The sequence below is a fragment of the Phoxinus phoxinus genome (assembly GCF_949152265.1).
Source record: "Phoxinus phoxinus genome assembly, chromosome: 18".
NCBI lineage: Eukaryota > Metazoa > Chordata > Actinopteri > Cypriniformes > Leuciscidae > Phoxinus > Phoxinus phoxinus.
The window spans coordinates 27,503,377-27,527,726 of NC_136893.1; the positions used below are offsets into that span (position 1 = coordinate 27,503,377).

Below are 24,350 nucleotides of genomic sequence, written 5' to 3' on the forward strand. Positions count from 1 at the left end.
AACGAAGTCTGGTGTGATTGCTCATTTGAGTAAGTGTGAACGCTGGCGTCTGAACCCTGGTGCCACCAAACAAGCGGACCGGGACGCTGAAAAGATGAGACTCGAGCGCTAAGCAACCGTGTGTCCACCAAAGCATTTTTTCACGCGGCTGGCGTGTTTTTTCAATTGTTTTCGATGGGAGCGCCGCGTATTTATAACGCCAGGAGCGAAACGAGGCGCTGAGCGAGTATTTAACGCTGAACGCTCGGCATTTTTTACAGGTCGCCAAGAGTTGAAGAATGTTCAACTTTGGGTAAAACGCAGCGCTCATCACTGTCACTTTTTAGCCAACCGTCCAATCACAGTGGAGGAGGGGCGGGACTAATACCACACGGACCAACGGATATTCTGTATCATAGCAACGATGCGTCTCGACTGAAAAACAAAAAACGCCGGTGTCAAAACGCAGCTCGGTGCACGGCCTAAGGGTTTGTTCAGACTTGTAGTTTGGTTCACTTGGTCTGGACCAAAAAACTTTTAGTCCTGGTCCGCTTAGCGTTCGCATTGGTCTTTTAACACTGAACCTAAAGGCATAGGGATACTGTACGATCACAACCTGATTGGTCGGCTTTTATTTAGTATATTTTGTGACAGAACTTGCCGAACTTTCAGAACAATGCTGTGTTCTGGGCTAAATGTGCTCATTGTGTGTGTGTGCAGCTACACATGATGGTATTTTGACCAGCGGAGAACTCGTGAAGAGCTTAAAAAATGTGTAAAGGAGTCAAAACAGTGTCAGCACTAACAGAGCAATCACACCAGGGTGTGTTTTAATCCAACCAAACATGCTAAGTGTGTGAACACACCCTAAATGCACCATTTTCTTTTTGGGTCCAGACCAAAAGAGCCAAGAGAGCCGAACTACAAGTGTGAACACCCTCATCCACTCGACGCACCAGGACCCAGGTCCATTTCTCTCTGACTCAAGTGAGAATGAGGTTTATGAGCACCAGTATTTCAACGGTTCATGAAACACGAATCACCTTGCGGTGGAAAAGTTAGGTTCATGGTTTTGCATTAGCATTACAGCGTGTGTATGCTAGCGCTGTCTGTAGTTCTGTGATCTGCACACCCAGAAACCGTGACGTCAGACTAAACAAGTGGACAAGGAACTGAAAATGATTCCTGTTTCTTCCATCATGAATTTAGGAAATTCCTTGTATATCATCCGGCTGTGGAGACTTGAATGATGAGCGGGTTTTCGTGACGGGCTTCTGTATAAAGGTTTCAGGGAACGGGCCAGTTACTGGTATAGCGTGTGTGTTCTCCCCCCTCCATTTAGTCATCCATCAGAGAGCTGGGTGTTGTTTCTGGCCCAGCATGTCTAACACACCGGTATAAATCACTCACAGTGATTTCAGGGTCCAGTGTTTAAATAATTAAAGAGCTTTAATTTATCAGGATTTAGCACCTTCAGACATGAGAGCTGACAGTCGCTGCGGGACAGAAAATGAACAACAGTAATGGAGTTAGAGCGGACGGGGGAGAGAGATTCACACTGTAACCAAATTGAATGCGCATGCATTAAACAGAAGGAGAAGAGCAATATGTGAAGTAATAAAGGCTGTGTTTGGACATGCTTCTTCAATAACACCTTCAAGGAGTGAGAACAGATACACTGAAGCAGTTTCAGTTGAAGGTTTTTGAAGGAAAAAAAAAAAAGTTTATTAACTATACACAAGCAATTCACCCAAGAAACGTACAGGTTAATGAATCAGTACCATTACGCACTCATAATAATAATAATAATAACACATGAATAAAGCAAGCAAGAGGATATGACATATCTGCATCAAACAACATGCAACACTTTATAGTTTCACGAGTTTCACTTTATAGGCCGCAATTTTGTTCAATATATCGTAGGATTTCAAACTACTGCCAATTTAAACAGACTAAATGTATTACAGAACATATTATAAACAGTATGACTGCTATATAAACATGACAAAAATAAGGAAGAGTGCAAACAGCCTCTACAGGGTTACATGTATGAACTTTGAGACTCAAAAAATGTCTATTCTGTCATCATTTACACATCCTTATATTCCTCCAAACCTGCATGAACACAGAAGAAGATACTTCGAAGAAGCACACGATGAAAGTCAGCGCGCTCAGGTCCATGTGGAACGACATGAGGGTGAATAACTCTGCAATTTGACTATTTTTTGGGTGAACTATCCCTTTAAGGGCAGATCCGTACAAACCTCGGATAAGTCGGACCAAGGCATGTGCTTCTGCAGTGGATTAATGGTACAGTACTGCCCCCTACTGGCTTGAACACTCGCATCTCAAGACTAATCTGTGAAACACACCTCCGACAAGTGTTCAACGCATCTTAAAACAACAAAACACTACGGACAAATCAATCTCAGGATCAAAAGACTGATCTGATTCAATATCAGTATTTCTACCCTATGAGCTCACCTCAATATTGAGGTTTCAAAATAACCCATAAAAAGGGAAGAAAAAAAACTTTCAAATCGGGCCATTCTGTTCCAGTGCCACACAATCTGCTATACAAACTTAACTATATAAACAATAATCTGTTATAAAAGCTGAAATAATTATAGATTGGCAGAATATATCTATATATTTTGACAGCTATGAATGTATACCGGTCCGCAATATGTCTTGTATATGAATATACGTGATCCATATGTTTGTTATGACTGAGTTCGAATAAGCAAATCTCCAATGGGAACTTTGGCATTACCAAAATTAGTGTATGTATAATAATATATCAGAATAGCCCTGAATCCCCTGGTTGGTTCTTTTTTAAGCACAATCAGTAGTTTTTGGTTGCGTCTCGTCCAGCGGGTCCATGTCAGTTTTCCAGCATAGAGCGCTGTAGCGCCTCCTGCATCATGGCCTGCTCGTCTGTAGCGTAATCCTGAGAAACAGAGAACAAGATTCAGACAAGCAGTCTCAGCTCAGAACACAGGCCGCCAGCCAGTTCATTTACAGGTGGACTGAACCATTTCATCTAGGAAAACGTTGACATTGCACACACATTAAATTCAATTTTTAGGCAATAATTTTTTATTTTATTTTTCACTGGTCAATTTTGAGATATTTGTCTTCAATAACATGCCTTCTTTCAGACTTGTGGTGAAAAAAAGTCAGAAATACACATTTAGGTCTTTATTTTACTAACTTTGTCTGTTTGCGTCTGTAGATTTCTCATAAATTCAACAAAAGTTGGCGTTATAAATCAACATGATCCGCGATCTCTGTCTGCTCCGTCATCACACACACCGCTAGAAAGCTCTCTCTCTCCTGTACAATGCTGTCGATCCAAATATGGTCATTTCCTTTTTATCAGCAACCAATCGTGAAAGTAAAAGGGCTGAATGCGCAATCTCATTGGCTGATGATACATTTTTAAAGCCGTTTTCTCAAAATGACTTTTCTCTCATTCTCCAAGTCCGAATCTCCACTTCAGTCGCACCGATACACACCAAACCTTCCAGTCTTGTGCCTAGTTATATTATGAAGACATTTACTGAGGAATTTGTAAATACATTATTCATAGCCTGGTTTATAAAACATTTTATTCCAAAAAACATGGCGAAAATCATTTTTTAACGCTATTGACAGTATATTCTGATTTACAGGATAACAAAAGTAGATATCCATAAATCCCTCAGTATTGTTTTTCCCATCTAATATGTGAACACAATGAAAAAATATTGTTTAACCTGGCTTTATCCAATACTCAGATTAGTTTTTTATATATATATATATGCAAATTAGCGCATATTTACTTAGATATTGCCTAATTTGCATATTTAAACATTAAATTACAGAAAACTTGTAATACATTTTTTTCTCATTGTAATGTAGGTGATCAACTGGGAAAGTTTCATGGTGATATCTGCTAGTTAACCATGATTTCTTTCATACTTTAGCTTAGAAAAGTATGATCTTTCATTTAATACATTTTATAAGCAATAACTGATAAGCAATATGAGCGACATGTTTTTTTTTTTGGTAAATGCATGGTTATTTTCAGGGACGTGGAAATATTTGTTATTCAAAATAAGATATTTTGGAGAATGTTGGTAATCAAACAGTTTCTGGTCCCCACTGACTTCCATCGTATTTTTCCCTGGTTTGATTACCAACATTCTCCAATATATATATATTATTATTATTTTTTTCTTTTCTTTTTTTTTCCAGAACAAAGAGACTCGTACAGGCTTAGACCAACTTGAGAGTGTATTTTTGGCTGGACTTTACCTTTAAGTTTCTCCAGTTTTAATAAGTCGTCAACTCAACTTGTTTTGGTGCACAGAGGTGACTCTTTACAGTTTCATAAGTTTGCACAACTACCTGACACCTGACAACATAAATGGTTTAACACAAACGTCCGCTAAACTAAAAAGGCTTTATATCAGTAAGACACAATTAATGCCCAGCTTAACTTAAATATGACCAACTATGCATACCAAAAATAATATACAAGTTCAGTAAAACCTTAATTTTCTAAGAGAAAACATGTTAAATCCGTGAAAAAGCAAACAGCAAGATTGATCTGTGTCGATAGCTGGATGGCTTCGTGACATTTTTCTTTAAACGGTGGACACCAGGGCATTGAACTGCTATAACCTGCTCACCACAAACGTGTCGTACGAGAATGCATGTCTGATCCTGAGGTGCTGAAAGAAGTCGGCGCTCCTGTAATTGGGGTCGCCCCAGGGCATGGAGGCACAGATCGGGCACACCTGCAGGAGTGAGACGGGACACACTCAACAGACAATCCTGATATTCATCATATTCAATATATGCAGATCAACACGGATTACATACTCTGTGCCACTTCTCAGAGTCTTCTCCGTTTAAAGGTAAAGGCTCAGGCAATGGAGAGCCGCCAAGAACCTTAGAAATTACCCTTTCAAAACTGATGTACGGCATAAAAAACTTTCCCCCCTAATTCTCATTTATTGTGGCATTGTGCAAAAACTCTGACTTAATAATTTAATAATTAATTAAATTTTAACAAGTGTGACTTCTTGCTGGTTAAATTGTTCAGTACATATATGCAATTTACAATAATCAAAACCTGCTTTGACCGGTTGCATAACAATAGCCTCTATGTGAACCCTACTCCTCTCTTTGGGTCATTTTGATTTGACAGGGTTTATTTAAAACAAATCGAAAAATAAAAAAATAAAAATAAAATCAGGTGTTCATCTGAATGGTACCACACTTGAAATAGGAAACACAAACACACACTAGATTCAAGTTTTTGTGGGCAAACAAAAAAATAACCCTTAATCCTCTCCGTCTCAGGAAATGAATGGGAAATACAAAAATGTTTTAATTTATTTTTTACTAATTTATTTTTTCATAGACACACACACACACACACACACACGTGCACACACACACGCACGCACACACACACACGCACATTCATTAAAAAAATTAATGTTTATATATATATATATGAATGCATACAAAACAAATTCAAGTGTAACATTTTATTTTATTTAAAATATGAGTTGTTCCCATCTTCCAGTTGATCTGCTCAATATAGACGCTGCACAGAGACCATGTGCCCTCTAGTGGCAATAATCATAATGTAGGTCACTGACATTTTCCCTTGTAAGAGGAACTTAATGACTCCATGCATGACCTAACATGATGGGTTCACTAGAACGGGACTGGAATAATCTCTCTTTTTTAATGTTGTTTTTGTGCAATAATGTAAAAAAAAGAAGCTTATTTTAAATTAATATAGAGGTAAATAAAATTAAAATCAACAACAAAAAAGAGAAATAGACTGATATTTATGGACGAAGAAATGTGTAATTGTTCAGCTCTGGGTCGTGTTGACGCTTTGAGGAGATGATTGTTAAACTGTGAGGAGGAACAGAGCAGATTTAAGACTGTGTCTAAGAACCATTCAACCAGCAGTCAGTCAGGGGTCACCGTTACTTGCAGATTACATTCACACCAATCTTCCTGTGTAACTGACTTTTAAAGGTTATGACCACTCTTGAAGAAAACTAATTGTAAGTCTAGTCTAAGCATATTATGCAACCAGCCAAACCAGTGTTTAGTCTCCTAAACTGACGGACGTGTAAAAACAAGTACATCCCATGACATGATTGGTTTGTTGACATATTGACACCCCAGCAAAGATGTGATCCTCTGTGAAACAATGCCTATTAATGAAATTGATACACAGTAAGTATATGATAAATAAGTATAGCTGTAGCTACGGAGGCCAAGGGTGTACTTACTTTTTTCCCAGTGAAGAAAATAACATTTATTGATATTTTTTGTTGAATAAATTATTAAAAAGTGAATTTTGAGAAAGTTTGTTCAAGTATATCAACTTTATTAATATGCATTGTTTCAAAGAGTCTTGCTTGTACAAATATGTAAAAAATAAAATAAAATAGCCAACAATGTCCACGGGGTGTACTTACTTTTTCATGTGGCTGTCACTATAATAAAATATGCTTTAAAAATGTACATGTAAATGCCCCTTTAGTCTTGAGACAAAGAAATCAAACAATAATTGGCATTAAACCACATTAAAAGATGTGTCTCAGACACAAGCGAAGCCTCACCACTTGGCGCGGGTCGTGAGCGTGGCGTGAGGTGCAGTGCTCCACCAGCCCGTCCTGGTCCAGGTTCTGCTGCTTACAGAAGGGACAGGTGAACGTGTGGCGGTTCGGCACTGAGCTACAGAACAGGGGAGCAAGTGTGTGTGTGTCAGTGCAGATGAAGGAGTAAAACAAATGGGTGATTCATTTAAATATCTGTATCACGCTGTATTAACGGAATAACGATCGGAGCATTGCTCAGCACTGATGTAAGGAGCGTGTGAAGGTTTGTTTAAGTTCAAATAAAGAAATTATTATATATTTCTTTGAATGATAAAAAAAGTAATTAAAATGTATTGAATATGCATACCCCACACAAAACTGTATATTATACATCATGCATATATTGCATGTTCATGTAGGCTATATCTCATGAACATGCAAGGGAATTGTTTTTTTATTTTATTTTTTTTATTACATTTATTCACTTCATAACTTTATTTGTGTCATCTCCGTCAGACGCATTAAAACGCATGCTGTCTTAATTTGATCCATCCAACAACAGGGTAAATACTATGTAATAATGGTGTTCAGTAAAGACTTGAATTATGTAATAATGGTGTTCAGTAAAGACTTGAATTATGTAATAATGGTGTTCAGTAAAGACTTGAATTATGTAATAATGGTGTTCAGTAAAGACTTGAATTATGTAATAATGGTGTTCAGTAAAGACTTGAATTATGTAATAATGGTGTTCAGTAAAGACTTGAATTATGTAATAATGGTGTTCAGTAAAGACTTGAATTATGTAATAATGGTGTTCAGTAAAGACTTGAATTATGTAATAATGGTGTTCAGTAAAGACTTGAATTATGTAATAATGGTGTTCAGTAAAGACTTGAATTATGTAATAATGGTGTTCAGTAAAGACTTGAATTATGTAATAATGGTGTTCAGTAAAGACTTGAATTATGTAATAATGGTGTTCAGTAAAGACTTGAATTATGTAATAATGGTGTTCAGTAAAGACTTGAATTATGTAATAATGGTGTTCAGTAAAGACTTGAATTATGTAATAATGGTGTTCAGTAAAGACTTGAATTATGTAATAATGGTGTTCAGTAAAGACTTGAATTATGTAATAATGGTGTTCAGTAAAGACTTGAATTATGTAATAATGGTGTTCAGTAAAGACTTTAATTATGTAATAATGGTGTTCAGTAAAGACTTTAATTATGTAATAATGGTGTTCAGTAAAGACTTTAATTATGTAATAATGGTGTTCAGTAAAGACTTGAATTATGTAATAATGGTGTTCAGTAAAGACTTTAATTATGTAATAATGGTGTTCAGTAAAGACTTTAATTATGTAATAATGGTGTTCAGTAAAGACTTTAATTATGTAATAATGGTGTTCAGTAAAGGAGCTAAGGAAATAAATATATTCTCTAATGTGTTTTCTGGGTTAGGGTTATTATGAACAACCCAGTTCCTAAATTCCTTAATTCTCCACCCTTATTTTTAATATTAAACATGTATAACTAATGTTCTTGGTAAATCAGATATAATATAATTTAGTTTGGTTGATGTTCTAATATTTTAACACAATAAATGGAAAAAATAATAAAAAATATTTTGTTCAAAATGAACAGAAACCTTCATCTGACGGTGACAAAGCTCCAACTGAGATTACAACAACTGATTGACTTTTTTTTTTAAACTAATATTTAATTTAATACAACAATCCTTCCAGTGGATTGTTCTTCTCCTTTTAGTGGCACAGTATGCCTCATTCTGGGTCTAGTAATGGTACGTGTTATTATGTGGCGCCCTGTAGAAGCAACAGAAATGTTCCCAATGTGAATTGAAAGGATCTCTTTAAACCGTACATTGTATTTATGCCTGTCCTGCACAGAGAGTGAACATGTCCGACAGCATTTCTCACTGCTTAATAGATTAGTTCACTTCAAAATGAAATTCCTGTCATCATTTACTCTCCCTCCAGTTGCTCAAACCAGTATGAGTTTCTTTCTTCTGCTGAACACAAAGGAAGATATGCTGAAGAATGTCAGTAGCCAGACAGTTGATGGACCGCATTGACCTCCATAGAAGGAAAAACAATACTATGGAAATCAACTGTTTGGTTATCCATATTCTTCAGCATATCTTCCTTTGTGTTCAGCAGAAGAAAGAAACTCATACTGGTTTGAGCAACTGGAGGGAGAGTAAATGATGACAGGAATTTCATTTTGAAATGAACTAATCTATTAAGCAGTGAGAAATGCTGTCGGACATGTTCGCTCTCTGTGAAGTCTATTACATCAGGGTTTGCTATTGTAGTGATCTCGTGTGAGTGACAGGTTGTAAAAAAAAAAAAAGATGTGTACAAATTAATTATTTATAATAAGAACTGCAATATTCCATAAAAAAAATAAAAATAGAATAATCAGTTTTGATTTCATGGAAACAGTAGATGTAAAGATGCTATGTATATAAGGCATAACCTGTGTGTGTGTGTGTGTGTGTGTGTGTGTGTGTGTATATCGTATTTATATACCGTATTTTCCGGACTATAAGTCGCACTAGCACTGGACTATAAGTCGCACTAGCACTGGACTATAAGTCGCACTGGACTATAAGTCGCACTAGCACTGGACTATAAGTCGCACTGGACTATAAGTCGCACTGGACTATAAGTCGCATTTATTTAGAAATTTATTTCACAAAATCCAAGACTAATAACAGACATTTAATCTGGAAAGTTATTCAGCTGCACAACAGCACACAGAACAACAGGCTGAAGGTGTCTGGTGTGTTAAAGGTGCAGTGTGTGATTTTTAGCGGCATCTAGTGGTGAGGTTTGCGAATTGCGAACAGAAAGTAACTTACGGCCTATCCCTCCCTTTTCAAACTCGAAGGCGAAGCTACGGTGGCCGACGTAACCTGCACATTTCTGCCCACATAGCAAACCCACAACACCGCGAGGGAGAAGATTAGTAAAAGTGTAGCTGGCTAATATGAGCTGTTGTGCTGTAGGCTAACGTTAGTGTTTAACGGTACTAATCGGCTGATTGTCTCACGAACGTAACCAGCACATTTATCCCCACATAGCAAAGCCATAACACAACAAGGGAGAAGAACTAAGTTACATGAAACAATATAACTACATATTTTACGCCACTGACAAGGGAAAAGTCACTTCACACAGTGTCTATGGCTAGCTTCTAGGTAATGCTAACATTATGAAACAACAGTTTTCATTTGCATTGTTAAAGTTGGAATACCTCAGCAGAAAACAGGCAACTTCGGTGTCGCTTTGAAAGCCTTTTCCCCTCATAAGACCCTCATCAGTGAAAAGCCACACCGAAGTTGACCCGTGATTTTTGGCTTCGTTTTTCTATACAATATCTGTGGTCATTCATTTTCGCGGAATTGTGCGGCGTCTTTTTCTGTTGCTTCTTATTCAAGTTAGTGAGGAAACGCTCTGTAGCGCTGTGTGTTCGCGGACGGCTACGGTAGAAACATGACGTCACAATATGTCGATCTTCATAGAAGGGGGTGCCCGCGCTTATGTAGATATAAATGACTCATTCTAAGGTAATAAAAACATAACGGTTCATTAAGTAAGGTCTTTATACACCACTGAAAACATAGTTATGGATCTTATATTGCATTTCTGTCAATAGATCCTCAGAAATAATACACATTGCACCTTTAACGTAACACATTAACAGTTATTCAGCTGCACAACAGCATAAAGAACATATACTGGGAGGCTGAATAGGCTAAACTAACATTAGCCAGCGAGTCCAACAAGTTACCGGTCAGCAAGTTCACCAAGCTCCCGATCTCATTCCTCAACACTGAATACATTGAGTTCTTCCTCGGTGTCGCTTCTGAACAACTCCGCTAACTAGAGCGCCCTCTCGCGGCTGTAGACGGTAATGTTTCCTCTTGGTTCATCTCAGTCAGTATGAATTAATTTTGATATATAAGTCGCACCTGACTATAAGTCGCAGGACCAGCAAAACTATGAAAAAAAGTGTGACTTATAGTCCGGAAAATACGGTATATTATATCCTAATTGAAGAATCCCCCATATACAGTGTTAAGTGCTGAAGAACGCTACATTACCTGACAATGGAAGGCTGGGTCTTTGAAATGGACTTCATACCATCCTTGATATAGTCTTGATATTTGGAGCAAACTCCTGTGTGGCTTCTCATGTCAGACAACAGAACCTGGGTAGCAGATACACATTTTAACTAGTAACATCTTGGATTCAGAGAGCAAGCTCACGGTCATCCCACAGTCGGTTCACGGCCCGGCTGATGCACACCACACACTACACCGAACAGCACTTGTGGAAACCGAAAGCTCAGATCAGATTGCCTGATAGCACACAGTTTCCATAAATCAGGGTGCAAATCAGTCTGACGTGTTTAAAAGGTACAGAGTTAACTTCATTTAGTAAAACTTAGCAATGAAAAAAGACTTTCTGACTAATGCAAGGATTCTGACTAATGTCTGAAACTAGATATTCCTCCATTTCATTGGAGATATCAACCAATATGTCTGTGATTGGCTACAATCCTCAACGCTGCAAATATCTCTTTTCCCCATAAAGCTATTATTACAGTTTCTCTAACACCCCTGTAGAGCCGGGTCTGATGATCTGTCACTGTTTTTCATATTAACGAAGTCAATGCTGTGTGTGAATCGACGGCCATCACAGTTAAAGTCCCCTTGTGGGGAAAATCCAGCTTTTAATGTTGTTTATGTGTCTGTGGTGTTTTTAATCTGCTTTAAGACAAACCATGTGTAAATTCATAAGTCGACAGCATTGCTGAGTATTTTCTGCTTAAAACTGCAGTGAGCCAAAGACCGTCTCAAAAACACGGTGTGAAATCGCTGGTGTTTCTGACGTCACACACTACCTTGCAACCAATCAGATCAACGTGTGATCGTCAACCAGTGGATCTCTGAGCTTGAATGAGTGAGTGGAGGCGGGGCTCATTTACATATTCATAGAAACACACTACACATACTAAATGAGGCAAGGGTGTCGAGTTACATTCAAGCTATTTTAAGGCAAAAATAAAAAATTTAAATATGTCATTTTGGTGATCATAGATGAGATGAAATTATTGACTACAGGGCGACTTTAAATGGGAAATGACCTTTGATTTGAACTGGCCCTCTCCGTTCAACAGGTGTTTTACTCAACCTCGTGTTGTGTTGTTTGTAGGATACACTCACCGACACATTAGGGGCTTTCGACCGGAGGAACCTTTTCATAGTTCCTAGAACTAATAACGAAAGTACACACTTTTTGGCGTGTTTGCACCACAGGAACTGGGAACAGATTTAGTTCTAAGAACGCCTTTCGGTCGTTTTATAAATTAGCTCATACTTCGGAGTAGGGTCTAAAGCCCCGTTCACACCGCCAGCGACAAAGCGACACGATCCCATTCATTTCAATGGAGTGCTGGTGACTTCCGGCGACACGAGCGACAGTGACCGTGATGGCGACAGAATGTGGGCGTGTCAAGCGACGCGAGACACGCGACAAAAGTTCAGAAATTTCAACTTTATGCAAATGAGAAGCGATTTTCGCGAGCGACAACCAATAGGAAAGAAGACTTTCAGTGGATTACGTCACCGTCTCGAGTGCAGGCGAGACAGAAGAGCTCGAGGGCGATTTCACTGTTTTATATGATTTGACTGTAACCACATTCGTGGATATAATAAAATGATGCATGGAAAAGAAACTGTCGACAGTCTCAGTGAGTTTAATTCATACATTTATAGTTTGAGTGTTGTAAGTTTTATGATGCAAGTTTAGCACTTCTGCAGTTCATTTACAGTTTCCCCTGCATTATGACTATTAGAGACAAGGAAACGTATTATTTGTCAAATTCGAATTATGTTTTAGTAATTTATGACAGTATGAGTGATTTTAATGTTGATTGATCGATCGGTAATCTAGTAAATGATCTAATCCACTGAACACTGCTGTGGTAATATAACAAACACTCTCCCAACAGCAAACTGTTTCTTTTGAGCCTAATTCCTAGTCAAATTAAAATGATATAGTTGTATATATCACTTGTGATGGTATTTTGTAGTATAGATATAGCCAGACGTGCAGTCTACCAATAACATTAGAGCGACAATACTAGGAACGCCCACAAGCGACTACACAGTATAGAGACTAGTGACAATAGTGATAGAGGCGGTGTGAACAGGGTCTAACACAGCACAATAGGAACTACCAGTGATGTGTACGTTGATTGGTCAAACGCATGCTATACGAAACAGCACCCGCCATTCTTTTAAAAAGCTGTGTAAACACATTACACATTGCGCTGCTGGTACGGCAGCAGTTCCTTGTTACGCAGGAAAGAGAGTTTAGTTTCTAGTCATATTGGCCTAGAAAATCACAACTTTTCATTTTCTGTTGGTCTTAGCACACGATGTAACTACAGAGGAGTCAAGTTTAAAATAGGACAATTATCAAAACTCTTTGGTCATTTTTTTGAGAGAGATGCTAACGGTCTAATCAGATTCAATGATCTATGCTAAGCTATGCTAAAAGTGCTACCGCCAGACCCGGAGTTCGGCTGAATGGATTAGAAAACGGTAAAACTCTTTAACTCTAGGGGAGTTGGAAAATTAGCATATTTCCCAAAAAAGTGGAGTGTTCCTTTAAGGTGCGTTGTTTTGTCTGTTTCTTGTGATATATTTGGATTAAAGACTATTTGGTTTGAATCTTCGCCTTCATGCGCTTCCTGGTAGCAGAATTCGTGATAGATGCTAACTAAAAAAAAAAAAAAACAGTGTCTCAAAATGAGTCGTTAGCTAGACTGATGTGTTTGACCGTTGCGTTCGCTTCTTGGCATCTTTTATAGCGCATGTTTGCATGGAGAATAATGGAAAGGCAGCGCAGTGGAATTCAAAAACAGGTTTAGTGGAAACCGCACGATGCCGTTTCTCCAGTTTTGGAGTATCTGAGCTGAGGCACGAAGGCTCTGCCCTCTTCTGGAAATGGGGAAGCAGCGGCTCATTTGCATTTAAAGACACAAAACTCAAAAAAACATCTTGTTTTTGCTTCCACCCAAAACATTTGCAAACATGCATTTTGGGCATGGTAAAATAAATGATCTGTGGGGTTACTGGGGTATTTTGAGCTGAAAATTAAGTCACATTCTGGGGACACATACGACTCATATTACATCTTGTAAAAAGGGGCATAAAAAGTCCATTAGTTTCTGTCACTACCAGTGTTTCCCCTCCAATATATTCAGTAGCGGCGCAGCGCCGCCGCTGGATTGTCAGCGCCACTGCAAAATCTTCACATGATCAGTAATATTACGACATTCACTTACACACTGTAAAAGCACAACAGTAAAAGTAGACGCCTCCGTCTCAACTGAACATACTGTACGCGACCGTTGCGACGTGTATTCACATCAAATGTTAACGCAGAGGAACTGGACACATGCGGTTCACAAAAGTTCATTATTTGCATGTGATTTAAAGTCTTGCCGGTTCACGCGCTTTTCTGAGCGCAAACACCCGACGCACTAAAAGCTGTCAATCAGCGCCTGGTTACTGGGCTAAGTTATCTTTCGAGTCTTATTGCGCTAATACTGGCAAATACACACACAGGGTTTACATAAACAAAGTTGGTTATGTCTAAAGTGAAAGAAAACAGAAAATGTAGAGAAAATCTGCTTGTTAAATGCGTGTATATTAGACGCGTCGTGTGCAGGTCTTAAAGAGACAGTACCCATATAATAGTAAACACGCTGCCGCTTGTCCTTAAAGGGATAGTTCACCTAAAAATAATAATTCTGTCATTATTTACTCACTCTAATGTTGTTCCAAACCTGTATTCATTTATTTATTGTGCTGAACACAAAAGAAGATATCCTGAAGAATGTGGCTAACCAAATTAGTTGCTGGTCCCCATTGACTACCATAGTAGAAAAAATATATATTATGGAAGTCACTGGGGTACATCAACTATTTGGTTACCCACATTCTTCCAAATAACTTTTATTTTCAACAGAAAAAAGAAACTTATTTGGGTTTAAAACAAACAATCAGGCCTTGAATCTGTTGATGGTATGTCATATCAAAAAATGTCAAAACATTCTAGGGGAAACACTGACTACTATGAATGAATCACTACACAGAATATGAAGAATATTCTCCTCCAGATTAAGTGGGTGTTTTTTGGCCAGAATAAGCACTTGTATATTAATAAGTAATGGCATCTAAACGTAACATACACAGTTTAACTCACATACGTACACACCTCTTTTGTACAGCCTTTGCACCTCCCGACTGATCTCTGCATCAAGTCTTGTAAACGGTCTGCTTTATCCCACTTGTGCAGATCAGTCCTGCAGACTGCACACACAGGCTTCTGAGGCCGCAAGCACTCCCGAAGGCAGCTTTCGCAGAATCTGAGGGGATATGTTTTATTCAGAACAGAAATGTCTGATGCAAATATGCACACTTGGATGACAACAAAAGAATCCCACTTTCCAACATTAAACATGACTCTTGTTTCTCACTGTGTAGGGTGAGTTAAGCGAGATCGGGAGATCATTTTCTCGCCTAATGGTTGAATATAAAAACTTTTTTGCTGAGTCCTATCTGTGGGACCATATAATCAAAAGCAGACGCCCTCATTGGTGTGGCTTTATGGAGGTGGGCGGGGCAGGCATCAAACTGGAATTTGACCCTGAAATGCATGAAGTAAGGAAAATAACAAGCTTTTCATAATAGGGTCATAAAATTGTCATATCTACCATTTTAGCTGGAACCATGAATATGATGCACTACTGCAACACAATCAGTAAAAATGTGTTAATTTCATGTTTCGATTTTCAGATTATTCATTTGTTTGTCCCATTGGGTGATTGGGACAGTGCTTATCAACTAAGCAAATTAAGAAAATGATTAACCTTGCAATAGATAACCATTGATTATGCTCTAAATGTGTGTTTTCCAATATTTTCACTTGTGCAAACCCTAATCAACCACAAACATGTTGGGCTGTTTGGCTCATTTTACATACAAACGTTAACATTATCCATTCATTATAATGTAAACTTGTTTCCTGTTCAAATGGATAGTTAACATCTTCAGATTACATAAATGTGTCATGTGTTTGGCTGATGTTTTTAATGTATGGCAAGAACCCTTACACAAGGCCGAAAAAAAAAACTGTCCCAATCACCCTTAATTCACCCTATATATTTTAATTGATATAATGTACACTTGAAGGATTCATCAACACTGTTACACCATGTCCCCCCTATTTAAAGTAATAAACTAGTCCGTGAATCAAAATACTCTTTAATTTATTTTAACAAAGTATTCCTCTTTATATCGCTTTTACTGGTGTTTTGTTATGATTGTCGGTAATGTATGACCCTTAAAATGTATATAAAATGTATACTTTTTTATTTTTATTTTTTAAACCTCATCAAAATGGAAAAGTCCCCGTTTCATAGGTCACTGTGGGTGTTGTAGTTTGATCAAAGCATAATTAAGCTAGCACTACAATTCCCACAATCCCACACTGCAAAGTTTTCTACACAAGAAACAAAACTGAAAGTAACCAATGTCTGTCTTCTGAGAAACTCATATCACAGCTACATTTATTGATCATCATTGGGCGCAATCATATTAAGTTTAAACTACATGACATGAAGGCTGTGCGTCGGTTTCACGTGATCACGAAATCAACATTACACATGTCAATCGAGAAGTTACTGCGGTAAGGCACCAGACCTCATGGATACTCACGTATGTCCGCACTGTGTGGTCATCGGACAGATAAATATCTCCAAACACACAGGACACATGAATTCATTATCTTCAGCATCGTTCACATCAGTTTGAGGGACTGTTTTGAGCATTGCCATGTCTGCTGCGCTGTGTTTCCGTGTTCTTGAACTCCAGTCCGGTGAGATTCACTGTCGGGATGGGAGGAGCACAAACTCAGCTGATCTCATGCACACGCATGAGAAAATACATCAATACAGACCTGTTTGACTAATGACAAAAAGCCGCAGAGGTTACCCAAATGAGTGAGAGATGGCACATATGTAGTGTGTGCGTGTGTCGTCTTTTAATCAAGAGTTGTGAGCGTGATATTGCTGCTAGTGGTATCCGAATCATAAACGAATCACTTGAACCGGTTCTTTTAATTGATTCGGAATGCGTGAATATGAAAATCACGAATTTCTACTCGACTGCGAGGTAGTTGAAACCAAATACGTATTTATTATGTCTACGGTTGAAACCTTTTAGAGTGAAACTGATGGGTGAAAAACGTAAACAACGTAACATTTGACAGAAAAAAATGGCCTAACTGGAATGACAACAACACACTGGAACACATACGTCGTCACTAAATACTTGTACAATTACTATCCTACGCTAACTAATAAATGACTCGGTGTTTGAGCAAACATTGTTAAAGTACAAAAAAACACACACACAACAACAACAAAGACGTTGAATGCAGCGCATGGACTTCTGGGATTTTGAGCGATGACTCCAATGAATCGAATCTTGTAGCCGAACCGACTCGCTGAATGAATCGGAGATTCCAACGCTAGTCCTATCTGCAGCCTGCAGCCTCGGGAGCGCGCAGAGGAGGCAGTGTGGCGCATGCGCAGTGTGGCGATGGGGATTTCCAGCGGAACATGAAGGTAAGAGGCGCTGGATGATGGGGAGGAGGGCGGCTCATTAATGGTGCCCAGCACCGCACGACACTCAACGGGCATGTTTACATTCAAGTCTTGTTCATATTAAGGTAATTAAAAAGTCAATGAAGGATGGTGTGTGGTTAAACTGTGTGGTGAGTGGGTTTACAGGGCCCTGCAACTGCGCTAATGTTAGCAGTGGTGTGCTAACTGCATCTGACATCAGCCATAGAAACGAGTTAAGAGTAACGACTATTTTAATGTCTATTCATGTAATAAACACTTGTTAAGAGATCAGATCGGACTGTCTGGTGCTTTGACAGATTTAGCTACTAAGTAAACGAGACTCATATTAGCTGTGTTGCTAACACGTCACTGTTTATCACTGTAGCAATGCAATGTAGGCAGAAATAATCATTGGTTAATACTTCACTGTTCTCTGTAAACCCTGGTTTGTTTACTGTGGGGTTTTTCACATTTTATATCTTAAGTATGATGTTGTTATTATCATGATAGGATGATATCCTGATGGTGGTGATGACAATAATAATGATATAGATAGATAGATAGATAGATAGATAGATAGATAGATAGATAGGTGTTAAGTGTATGTATTTGGTAGCTTGAATGACAGTCTCATCAGTTTTCATTGAAGGTAAATACTGTGAGTATTCAGTTGGCAGCCTAACCAATGAGGAACGAAGTGGTGTGTGTGGCCTTATTGTACACAGTCCACATTCACTACTAGAAACATAGTAGTTTTGAGCTCCTGTATTATATACAGGATTATATACACAAAGCTTTGTGGAAAGTTCCAAGTTCCTGTCATTCACAAGATTGACAATTCAAAAATGGTCCCCTGTCCTTACCAGTTTGTTCGTAATTTAAAAAAAAATCTAATTTGCTGATGATTTCAGCATCTATAGGCTGGAGAAAGCTATTCAATGGACTTTATGCACAGCTGCACTACTTCCTGAACTTTAGCCACCTCCTTTGTTTCCTGTCTGCCATTATTGGACAAACTGATTCATCCAGGTGTGTCTGATTATTGTTGTTGGTCAGGCACACCTGGATTAATCAGTTTGTCCAATAATGGCAGACATGAAACAATGGAGCTGGCTAAAGTTCAGGAAGTAGTGCAGCTGTGCATAAAGTCCATTGAATTCCCATTCATCTCTAATTCTCATTAAACTCAGGAAGTATTCTCCATGCTGCCATCTTTGGACACAGACATGTACGAGTCAATCACCTGAGCGGTAAATGCTGATTGGCTGATGGAACCACGGTCCGAAACCCTTCACTTCTGGTTACATGAGCTGATATATCAAAGGCAAAAGTTTAGTCCATTTTGCGTTAATCCATTTTATTTAAATGCCATTTAAAAAAAAAGATCTTTATTAGATAGATAGATCTAATAAAGATTGAAAGATTTAATTATTTTTTTATAATGAAATATGTGTAGTGCATATGTTGCCTGCAAAAAAAATGCATTTTGTACAAATACATGACTACATTTTAAAGAGCCGTTTTTTAATCGCGCGTGAGCGCCATCAGTGTTTATCACAGGTTCGCGTTTAAAGTCTGTAGAGAGAACGGTGTCGTCTTAGCGGCCCCTAATTTAATAACTAATGATCGTTGGGACGGAAGTGAATCAATCAAAACTAACTTTAGCTGGAAATTATCTTTATTGAAGAACCACTATAAAGCCAAAACAATCTGTTACCTTAAATTATCCGTTTATCACTGTAAAGCCGCTTTGAAACAATCTACATTGTTAATGTAGTTAAAAAATATTAAATATAACATAAAAATAAGCATAGGCTAATTTACATAGAAAATGTGGTACTTTTAGAGATTCAAAGATCCAAACTTCCCATCAAGGACTATAAATTCTGTAATAAATCTAAGACCAGTTCAGCTACAAATGTGTACATTTTGTTTAGATTTGAAATCTGAATATGAATGTCTTTGTTTAGTCTTTCATTCAGTCATTTTGTTCATTTTAGCAGAATATAATTGAAATGTTTACACATTAATAGCCAAATTTCGCAACACATAAACTTCCGCAAATGTTGATCACATCTAGAATAAGCAAAAAACTATAATGAAACCAAGGCCAAATTATGAGAAACAGATATGATTAAATAAATTCAAAAATACCCCCAAAATAAAAATAAAAACAGCATAAATGGATAGTATAAATTTTATCGAAGACAGTGATATAACATTTATATATAAACAAAAATTGGATCACACGTGAGACCTCTGTGCCCACATTTGTCCACTAAGGGCTGTTATGTGAATAGGGCATGAGGATTAAAAGCGCTATATAAATGAAGATGACTTGACTTAATGTCTGTTAGAGGAGGAGGATTATTTTTGTACCTAAAATGGTGTTACGGCATTACCAGCAGGGGCTAACTGCCCATGCTAACTTTTTAAACATTTTACTCCGTTTAGGCTAACCCATAGTTAAATCCATTACACACATTTCCATTGACAAAAGCTCAGGTTTTAAAAAAAAAAACAGCCTACTATAATTTAGACCACATCAGAAATGTGTAATGTTCATTCTCATGGTCTGCTTTGGTCTTTCTGTGATGCATGCCTGCATTATGAACTCGCTCTGTGATTGCAGGTCAATAGACTTGAGTCAAGGCTCCACTTATTACTCAGACTGGTGTTGTTCAAACAGATTTTGTTCTTCTCTCGTTGCAGCGTTGGACATGGTGTTTTTAACGTATTCTCCTCTCTGCAAGCCCTGACCTTCAACCTACTGCAGGGGGAAAACCTGACAGTGAGGGCTTAAAAAGGTGAGGAGTCTCCATTCAGCCCCCAGTCCAGCCATCTTCTCATGTCATGTTGCTTCTTTTGGGGTGTTTTTGGCTCGTGAGGCACCCAGAGATGCCTACAACAGCAGCAGGGAAGAGCCCTGGGCAAGGTGTACGCCCAACTTAAACCGCACACCACCTCTTCACTTTCATTATTCCATATCACCCCTTTGGAGGATGATCGCAACTTGCTGATTTTCCCCACTGTACTGCACCGTTGTCCCAGGTCTTTCGGTGTCCAGTGGGAGAGAGGCCTTGAGATGGCAAGGGGTCCCATTTAAAGAAACTCCTGGATTGTGGGATAAGCGGTTGCCAGCTACGCAGCCCACCGCCACCAATGGATGCCAAGTTGCGAGAAGATCTGTTCCGCAGGTATGTGGCATCTCTGGAGAATCGGCTCGAGGAGGGAACCGGTGAAGGAGGAGGAGGAGATAAGCCAGGGGCTAAGACTGAGGAAGCACTGATTTCCACTGCAACGGCACTGCTAGGCTCATACCAGCCTGATCCCGGGCAGCGCTTTCGCATGGTTCGGTTCTACGACGTAGCGGAGAACTCACTGAGAACTCAGAGAGGCGCAAACTTGCGTATGTTGGAGACAGCCTTTGCGACGCTGGAAACCATCTGTACCAACTTGTTGCTCTTTCCGTGGAAGAAGGAGTTCCGTTGCATTAAGGTGAGTCGAGAGATTGAAGGATTCTCACAACAAAAAAAGGCCAAAAAAAATCACATTTTTCAGTTCTTCTGTGGAGCACAAAAGGACAGATGTTTCTTTTTTGGGTGAACTACGATATATCAGAGGAAACAAGTTGTGTGAGGAGCTAAGGTTGTAGATTCAGTGCATTATTGAGCCTTTATTAAAACCTTACCTTACACTTTTTTTGTTTGTAAATGTGAAAGATTTCAGACAAGACAGTGTGAATGTGCTTTTGACCTTTTGATGACTTTTCTTTCACCCTTACAGACCTTCACAGGGCCATACGTGTACCAGTTGCAGTCGGTGATATGCGACGCAGACCTGCGTTCACTTCTGCGCTCCATGGGCTATTCAAGAGACCAAGAATTGCAGTACCACGTTCGGGACCATCCGGGCGGAGCCTCCCACCTTCGGCAGCTTTCCTTTGAGCTGCTTCTCGCCCAGGCTGAATGCCGGTTACTCAGCGAGGTGGTGTCCATGTCTCGGGGCTTCGCGTCGGAGCTGGAGGCCGTGGATGTGAGGAGGAACACCAGAGAAGATGCAGCAGGGTGTGCTGACGCCCTCCGCCGACGGGACAGCCTCACCGGGGACTTGTCCCGCCTGTCGGTGCGGCCCGTGGATATCGACCGTGCCCATCTTAGGAGAAGTGGTCGACCCTCCAAATCAGTGGATGTAACGGACAGCGCAGGACACTGGCACCAAGCCAGCAAGCCAGTGTTAAAGGCTACGCTCAGCCTCCGCAAAGAGCCGTTGTTCGTCGACACGGAGGAAGACATGAAGGATGAAATCCTCCGACCGAGTCCCTCGCTGTACCCCGTGGCGGCTCCGCCCTCGTACAGCCCAGTGGCAGACTTCTTTCCCATCCAGTCGCCCCCGTCCGAGCCATACTCCTACCACTTGTCCTCCCTGGATGAGGTGGACTTGTACACTGAGCGGGGTTTGGGTGGCCTCCAGACGCCCTCCAGACCGCCGAGCCGGGAGCCTCGAGAAGCCCGGGACAGTTGGGTTCTGAAGGGGCACATGATGAAGTGCCAGGGCTGCGGGTTGGGCTGCCCTTCGCTCTCCTCCTGCCAGCGCTGCGACATGATCTTGTGTTCGTCCTGCCATGCGGTGGAACCGACGCCTTGCTGCGGCTTCCAGGATTACACTAAAACTTCCCGCCCTCTGGACGGATACATGCCCATCAAGGAGAAGTTGTCCGTCTACTCCAACGCCCACTCGCACACTCACCCTCATCCACTCCCCCACGCTCAGTCCCACTCGCTGTTGCTGGACAAAGCTGTGATGAGCAGCAAGCTGTTTCCCAGTAAACCTGTGGGATCGGTGGGCAGCTCCGTCAACAGTGGCGGCGGCGGCGGCGGGGGGGAGCGGATGAGTCTGGGCGGCTCCCGCTGTGGCTTTTGCAACAAGCCCGGCGCCTCCCACACCTGTGTGAACTGCTCCAAGGTGTCATGTGACATGTGCATGAGCCTTTACGGCAGTGATGTGTGCACCCGCAAAAATCCTCATCATAACTTTGTGCCCAATCATCAGCTCAATTTCAAATCCAGCACCATATCCCACCTCGTGTATCGATAGACCGGGAACACAGCCGCGCTTCAGTTGTGCACTACACCTCTATTGCTCCTTTTATCTCTGCTTTTTTCCACCCTTGATTTGTTTTTTTATTTAACGTTTCCTGCTTCCTCTCTCAGTTGGCACTTGTTTTGGTCATGTGATGTTGCAGTGCATTTCTTGTCCCTCAGTAGCTCTACTTTATCAAGGACAAAAAAAAAAAAAAAAGGTGTTTAACCAGAGAAATCCCTTCAGTATCAATGTTTGTTAACTTTAAGATAACCATGCAGCGTGAACTGTGAAAGTTTAGCAGAGACTTCACCCTGGATTTTAATTGAGTAAGTTGGAACTTCTCAAACTTGAACAAATGAAAAAAAAAAAAAAAAATGTTACACTGGACGTAAATAGTATATATTTTGAATTGTGAAACTATAGATCTATGTAAGACTTTTCCAGTTGAATGGGGTTTAAGTTGTGCATTTGTATCAGAACTTCTAGTCGCTGTTAAGTCCCTATATTGAGTCCTCTGACAGGAAATGCCTTGTGGGTTTACCCCTCAGAAGTCAGCCTACGCTGGTCAAAAATGCTGCTGTTGAAAGTAACACCAGGAGAGGGCACTCCTGGCTTCAACATGTTTTGCAAGAACCATGAATCTCTTCTTGGCAAAGTTAATGCACATACTGTATGATTATGTCTGTGTATATTATTTTTTTCCTCTGTCCAGGTTTCCTTTACATTATTGTAACCTGTTAAGATTTTAATTCATTTGAAATGGAGAATAATTTAATATTTTGCTACACTGACAGTCATTAGAAAGGGTTTAACGTTATTTTTGTTAATTCATTGTACATGAAATTTATGACTTGTGTGTGTACACATACCATTGCAAACTAAAGTGTTACTACTGGGTGAATGTCACAAAGGATTGTATGGGTCATATTTCACCCCAAAATCCAAATAAGACATTATATTATGCTTCGAGAAAATAAGATTCTCATTATTGCACTGAAAAAAAAAAAAATACAACATTGAAAATCATCATTTTTGGTCTTGAAGGATTTTTTTTTCTGAACTCAGTACAACAAATACTATCGCATTCTTACAGTAATACTTTACAAGTGTTGTTTTCACTTATGGTTGAGAACTATGGTCATGGTTATGAGAATTATGATTATTTTCAGAGTGTATTTTAAGGGGAATCGTGCTTGATTGTTAAGAAAATAATGCCACAAGGAAATGGTCCAGCATAGGCTTAATTTTCTTTATGCAGAATATTATTTTGTGCTGTTTTTATTTATTTTTTATTCTGGAGTAAAATATGACTTGGACATGTTTTTGTGAAATTCACCCTAATACAAAATTTTTAGTCATTGTATTAGCACAATTTTCAAAAGTTGGCCTGATTTCTATTGTTCCATGAAGGTAACACTAATTAAATTATATATATATATATATATATATATATATAATATATATATATATAATCTACACACTGGCTGACCACAAGAAAAAAGTTGCTGTTTGGATTCAAATGCTTAAGAGTCTATGATTGAATCATTATTGTAGTGATTATTATGTTATATGCTAATTGACAGAGTGTGTAGATTTTCATTTCTTAAATGAAGTAGGAATATTGCCATATTCCAGGATGATAATCTCAAACTCAAATCAGGCTCAAACTGTGTAAGAATGGCTGTGAGGAGCAAGAAGAATTATTTTCACACATGAATCGGCACATCTCCAGATCTTAAATTCATTGAAAGTCTTTGGGTTGTGCTGGAGGAGACTTTACAGAGTGCCGGACTCTTGCATTGACAATACAAGATCTTGACTAAAAATGTATGCACCTCTTGATGGAGATAAATGTTGTGATGTTGTTCCATCCAGTGTTGTAGTCGAGTCACCAACTGTTGAGTCCGAGTTGAGTCTCGAGTCCCAGTGT

At 39.3% G+C, this 24,350-nt stretch overlaps 2 protein-coding genes across 4 annotated transcripts; one reads left to right on the top strand and one right to left on the bottom strand.

Moving 5' to 3' along the window:
* Window positions 1-1,334: 1,334 nt before the first annotated feature.
* Window positions 1,335-16,560, bottom strand: rnf114 (ring finger protein 114). Its single transcript, XM_079588608.1, has 6 exons — window positions 16,425-16,560; window positions 14,923-15,073; window positions 10,734-10,840; window positions 6,624-6,738; window positions 4,659-4,766; window positions 1,335-2,932 (listed from the first exon to the last, which is right to left on the bottom strand). Exons 1-6 carry the CDS (start codon window positions 16,541-16,543, stop codon window positions 2,867-2,869), a joined length of 666 nt encoding a protein of 221 aa, XP_079444734.1. The 5' UTR covers window positions 16,544-16,560; the 3' UTR covers window positions 1,335-2,866.
* A 27-nt stretch (window positions 16,561-16,587) lies between these two features.
* spata2 (spermatogenesis associated 2) lies at window positions 16,588-23,416 on the top strand. Of its 3 annotated transcripts, none has more exons than XM_079588607.1 (4): window positions 17,250-17,335; window positions 20,048-20,142; window positions 20,387-20,833; window positions 21,122-23,416. In XM_079588607.1, the coding sequence occupies exons 3-4, from the start codon at window positions 20,498-20,500 to the stop codon at window positions 22,430-22,432; spliced, it is 1,647 nt and encodes a 548-aa protein (XP_079444733.1). In that variant the 5' UTR covers window positions 17,250-17,335; window positions 20,048-20,142; window positions 20,387-20,497; the 3' UTR covers window positions 22,433-23,416. The 3 variants fall into 3 exon arrangements, with proteins under 3 accessions (XP_079444731.1, XP_079444733.1, XP_079444732.1); XM_079588606.1 differs by having other exon boundaries at window positions 17,311-17,439; window positions 21,122-23,410; XM_079588605.1 differs by having other exon boundaries at window positions 16,588-17,335; window positions 20,048-20,833.
* The last annotated feature ends 934 nt before the right edge of the window (window positions 23,417-24,350 follow it).